General features: G+C 37.4%; 1 protein-coding gene across 1 annotated transcript; it reads left to right on the plus strand.

Annotated features, from left to right (window-relative positions):
- Nucleotides 1–4,946: 4,946 nt before the first annotated feature.
- On the plus strand, nucleotides 4,947–5,900 carry LOC103074282 (olfactory receptor 1L1-like). Its single transcript, XM_082931439.1, is given in 1 exon segment — nucleotides 4,947–5,900. A coding segment is annotated over 1 exon segment (954 nt).
- Nucleotides 5,901–6,483: the final 583 nt, after the last annotated feature.

Raw genomic sequence — 6,483 nt, forward strand, 5'->3', positions numbered from 1 at the left:
TTTTTTTGCGGTACACGGGCCTCTCACTGCTGTGGCCTCTCCCGTTGCAGAGCACAGGTTCTGGAGGCGCAGGCCCAGCGGCCATGGCTCACGGGCCCAACCGCCCTGCGGCATGTGGCATCTTCCCGGACCGGGGCAAGAACCCGTGTCCCCTGCATCGGCAGGCGGACTCTCAACCACTGCGCCACCAGGGAAGCCCAATTTGGCCATTCTTAACCTGTATTTTGAGTGATGGCAAAAGTCAGAGAAATGTCCATTTTTCCCAAACTTTAGGCAGCATTTCTTTCATTTTTAAATTACTATTTCCAATATTTATTAATTCCATTCAAGCATCAATCAGGAAATTCCATGTTGAAATTAAAAGTGTTTTTCAATATCTCCCCTAAATAAAGATAAATTCAGATACTATTATCCTATTAGTGATTTCAGAAATAACTAGATTGGATACTATTTAATATGGGTTTATATAAAAGTGCAAGTCATACCTGCCTTCTACTAAAAGTTGTCAATTGACCTTCATTAAAATTTGTTTTATATGATTGATTACTAGAAAGGTTTGGACTAAGCAAATGGTTTTATTATCTAAAACTAGGAAATAAAGATTTGAAATGATTAATACCATTTTGTTATATTAAAAATCTCTATCTGCATTTATATTATTGGCAAAGTTAAAAAACCCGGAAGAGATGAAGTTCAAGATCTCCGCTAATGATGCCACCACTACTTATTTAGTTTCGCTTAAAAAAGACATCATACGTCTTTTAATTAGTGTTCTTATTTGAAATATGTCTACAACACTTAGCTTGAATTTAGTTTGTATCTGTATTAATGATTTAGAGGTAAAAATGTATATTAGTACATTTATTAAGGCTTACAGTTTTCTCTGTTCGTGCATATGACACTGATATAACAAAACATGTTAACCCAGAGATTCTACGGGATTTTTTTCATTTTAAAGGAATCTGTATATTGCATAAGTTTGATGACTACGGTTCCAGATGATTTACCAGAAAGCAATCCAAAAGTGACCCTCAAAATATTAATGTATATAGCTTAAATCCCTGGGGACTGGAAGGATGTAGAGGGATAATTTACATCTCTTCTTTCCTAAAGTGTAGATTATGAGACGTAGCAATTGTGATCACCAGGCGGAAGTCAGAAACTTCTGCTCCAAGCCAAGGGTGTCTGTTACACTAGGCTGTAATTTCCACAGACTGAGACTCACTTTGAGTCCCAGCACTCCTGTAGTCAAAGCAGCCAGAGAGAGGCTTAGGAGTCAGGACAGCTAGAGGAGGGCTGGGCAACAGGTCTGTGAAGGATGGGTGCTGGAGAAGAGCTGGTTGATGATGTTGTACATTGACCAAGATGAAAAGGGGACACATTTCTCAAGGATCTGAGGTATATGCGAGGGTAGTGATGACAAAATACTGGTTGATACATGTTGTGTGTTGACTATGTAACAGACACCATGCTAAGTATTACATGCTTTGTTCATTTTGTGCTCACAATAGCACTTTGGGGTTAGTACTTTGAAAGGCAGAATAGCTTAGAGTCTAGGCTAATAGACTGAGAAGTTGTAACCCCACCTCTACCCCTTACCAACTATGTGACCTTGGGCAAATGTCCTAACCTATATGTACCTCATTCTTCTCATCGGTAAATGCGGGTAATAACAGTTAATACCTCATGAAGCTGTTAATGAGTAATAAATGAGATTATGTAAAATACTTAAAACAAGGCCTTGTACATAGGAAACAGCACACAAGAATTGCTCTTCTTGCTGAAATACTTCAGAAGTAGATCACTGAGGTTCTCCACAGTCTTAATCTAACAAAGATTCAGAACTGGACTGGAATTTTAAATCTCCACTATTAATGCCACTACTGTTGATTTAGTTTCATTTAAACAACATCATATGTCTTTTAATTAGTGTTCTTATTTGAAATGTGTCTACAACACTTGGCTTCAATTTAATTTGTATCTGTATTAAAGTTCTAGAGTTAAAATGACATATTAATAAATTTACTAATAAATTTATTACTAGTAAATAATAATTTCATTACTATTTGCTACAGAAGTAAATGTCTGTTAAATTTTAACAAAGATTCAGTTCTTAGTATGTCTGAAACCAAACCTCTGCTCTTAACCACCAACTGTAGCACTTTCCTATGACTGTGCTAATTGGAGTTGTAAAAACATATTTCTCTGACTTCACAGTCTTTTTATTACTAATTTTTAAAGGAATCTATTCTTGTTAAATATAGAGTCTTTGTCATGAGGACATTATTCAACCCACTCATGCTCAAGATATTCTTAGAAATTAGGGGAAAAGAAGCTCTCATTTACCTAAAAACCTACTTACTTCAAGACTCTGGACTAGACGATTCATTCATCCTTGTATTTTGTTTTTAATTTTATTGAAGCATAGTTGATTTACAATGCTGTGTTAATTTCTGCTGTACAGCAAAGTGACTCAGTTATACATATATATATTCTTTTTCATATTTTTTCCATTATGGTTTATCACAGGATATTGAATATAGTTCCCTGTGCTATAGGATCTTGTTGTTCATCCTTGTATTTTTTTAATTGATCACTACTATGTGTAAGGCATTCTGATGGGCATTAAGGATATACCAGTGAAAAATAACTGATTAGGCCCTAATAGATCTTCCATTCTAGTGAGGATAAAAGATAAAACGTAATGCCAAGTGTCATGGAAACAAAAGAGAAGTAATTACAAATGAGGGAAGTTTTGTTACCACTACTTTACCTGTGGATGCCTGAAACTGTAAAAAGGAAGAGGTCCATTCCTGCATCTCCACAATTTGGAGAAAATATGCTGAGACTAACTCACTGATTCCAATTTCTCCACTAGACCATACTGCCTTCCACATTGGAACTCAGTGTCCTGCTATTTCAAGAAAATCCCCTTTCTTTCTGCTCTAACAATACAGGGTCAATTTCTTGGAGTTCTGAAAATGTTTTTGTTTTGAAATTCCACCAAATTCTGCATTATATCTTACAACTATATCCTTCCTGGAAGTTCAGTCTAAGAGAAGGTACCACTTCCTCTCATCTTCCATCAAAGCTCTCCATCTTTCCATGTCCTCCACTGCTATTCATGTTTATCCCCCAGGCCAAACATACATATATGTGTACATATATATAGATATAGATATAGATATAGAAGTATAATGAGGGATCAGGAAGGGACATAGGAAAATATGCTTACATATATAAGTGTGATATATATATATATGTATATATATGTATATATATATATCGCATTTTCTTTTTCTAGTCAACCATCAATTGGACATTTAGTTTGTTTCCACATCTCAGCTACTGTGAATAATGCTGAAATGAACATGAGAATGCAGCTATCTCTTAGAGATCCTGATTTCATTTCTTTGGCTATATACTCAGATATGAGGTTGCTAAAGCACGTGTAGTTCTATTTCAAATATTTTGAGGAAAACTCCATACTGTTTTGCATAATGATTATACCAATTTACATTCCCACCAGAAGTGTTCTAGAGTTCCTTTTTCTACACGTCTTCACCAACGCTTGCTATCATTTGTCTTTTGGATGACAGCCATTCTAAGTGTGAGGTGATATTTCACTGTGGTTTTGATTTATATTTTGCTGATGATTAGTGAAGTGGAGCACTTTTTCATATATTTGTTGGATATTTGGATGTCTTCTTCGGAGAAATGCCTATTCAAATCCCTTGCCAATTTTAAAACTGGGTTATTTGGTTTTTTGCTATTAGGTTGTATGAGTTTCTTATATTTTATGTATATTAACCCCTTATCAGATATGGCTGTAAATCTTTTCTTTCGGTCCATAGACTGCCGTTTCATGTTGTTGATTGTTTTCTTTGGCAGAAATGTCCAGGCATTGCCGAGAATTTTAGGAAACATGGAGACAGACTTGGAGAAGAAGGCAGGAAATACTCTCTTGGTTCCTTAGAGGGATATCTTTTGTAACTGAGAAAATTGGTTGTGTTTTACCTGTTTTCCCAATTGAACTCCAGGGATTTGAGGACAAGGCCCAGGACAGAGGCACAGAGTATGTCACTACAGCTCCATCAGATGGGGAGAGACCTGCAGTTACCTGGGAGGAGATCAGTCAGATTCAAGAAGTGTTTGTTAATCATCAGGTAAGTCCTGGGCAGCCACATCTATGGTTGATATGGTTATAGGGACAAATTCACACTTAAAAAAATACATTTGCATGTATACACAGACACCAATGTTAGAACCCACAAGTTGGGGACCTAGGATACAGTAAAAAATAAAAAAGGGCTCCATCCATGTCATGCTGGATCTGTGTCTCTGTTTCCATCTTTTCTTCCCTTCTCAAATAATAATTCACTGAGGCAGGAAGGATACATTTATTGCAGTAATGGGATAGAAAATCTTGTATGATAATATCAGAATTCAATGTCCAAATTCCAGGATGAGTGATGGGGAAATAACATGAGCTCAAGGAGCAGATGATTCGAAAGTAGACAAGTAATTTATCCAGACAAGCTTATTCACTAAAATACCTAAACAAAGACTTTTCCTCATGCCCCAATCTGTGCCCAAGCCATAGTACCCTGAACCATAAGTCAGAATATGATTATTGAGCAGAACGCAAGACAATAAAAAAAGGGAAGTCTCTCTCTATCTCTGTCCATTTCTCTCTCTGATCTCATTACCCTACAATAATCTATTTTCCCAATCTCTCTAAGTAGCTCAGAAATAAAAGGGAGGTGGAAAAATATATTTCACCCTGAATTCTCCACATTAATAGAGGAAATAAGCATTGCAGATAAATATTTTCTTTATAGTATCTCAGCGAGAATAAAGCTTAAAGATAGTTGGAAAATGCCTGCTTCAAATGAAACAAGAGTCTATTAATTTATATTTTATTTACCTTTAAGCAAATCAAAACCATGGGGTGGGACAACCTAACAAGTCCTGCATTTATCCCGCTGGGCCTCTCCTCTAGGCCCCAGGACCAGAAGCCTCTCTTTGTCCTATTTCTAACCATCTACCTGGTCACTCTGATGGGAAACCTGGTCATCATCCTGGCCATCTATTCAGATATTCACCTACAGACCCCCATGTATTTCTTTCTGAGAAGCCTGTCCTTTGTTGATATTTGCTATGCAGCGGTTATTATTCCAAAGATGCTGATAAACTTCTCATCAGAGGCAAAGACTATCCTCTAGAGTGAGTGCGTGACCCGGGTGTATTTCTGCCTATCCTTTGGTAACGTAGATAGTTATGTCCTAGGGGCCATGGCCATTGGCCGCTACGTGGCCATATGCAAACCCTTTCATTACATCAACATCATGAGCTATAAATGCTGTGTCCTTTTACTGATAATCTCCTTCATCCTCCCATTACTTCACTCACTCCTCCACATCCACTTGCTGAATCGACTCACCTTCTGTGCCTCCAATCATTTCTTCTGTGAACTCAAGGCAATGCTGAAGTTGTCCTGCTCATCTACATTTGTCAATGAGATAGCGATAAAAACAGAAGGACTGTCTGGCATAATGGCCCCCTTTATGTGCATCACCATCTCTTATCTGAGAATCCTCACCACTCTTCCAACTGCTGGGAACTACAAGACCTTCTCTACCTGTGGCTCCCATCTCACCGTGGTGACCCTGTTTTACGGGAATATTAGCTTTGTCTATTTCCAGCCTCTGAACAGCTATACCGTCAAGGACCAGATGGCAGCAGTTATCTACCCTATGTTAACTTCCATGTTGAACCCTTTCATCTACAGTCTGAGAAACAATGACATGAAACAGGGCTTGGGGAAGCTGATAGGTAGGATAAAGTCCCAAATGACATGGGTTTTTGCTAAGTCTTGGGAAATTCTGCAGTTTCATTAATCCCTGATTGCAAGTTCTTGGTGTTTATGATCAACTGAGAAATGTTAGTAAAGGTGTTTCATGAATGATGGTAAAATATTAACTGAATATAATGTTTCCCTTGACATTTCCTACATCTAACGCTGTGGTATCCATCATTAGCTGGTTGGAACGAACTTCACCTGAATCTTTCGGTCTCCTTTTATCCTAAATTCATCATATCCCATCTTTCCCGGAAAGCATAGTCCTTCTGTTTCCTCTAAATCCACTTAAAAACTCCTCTGTATCTTTCATGATGGAATTAATGTAAGTTGGAAAAGCATAATTGATTGAAAATATTCATGTATGTATGCTGCAGATCTCTGCAGGTAGGTACATACTTCTCCAGAGCCATTTATCTTGATCTGTGGAAATTCTCTATTTGTGTGTGTATGTGTGTGTGTGTGTGTGTGTGTGTATCCCATCATCAACATTAGTTTTGAAAGTTGTCATCTAGAGAGGTAGTGAATCTATCAAAAAGATTAGAACCATATTTTTTTTCTTTAGCTTCTTACCGCCATAATATAAGGTCTGGCTCCTACAGACATAAGTTTCTTAACATATG

Source organism: Lipotes vexillifer, unplaced genomic scaffold (assembly GCF_000442215.2).
Source record: "Lipotes vexillifer unplaced genomic scaffold, Lipotes_vexillifer_v1.1 scaffold1285, whole genome shotgun sequence".
NCBI classification, from domain to species: Eukaryota; Metazoa; Chordata; class Mammalia; order Artiodactyla; family Lipotidae; genus Lipotes; species Lipotes vexillifer.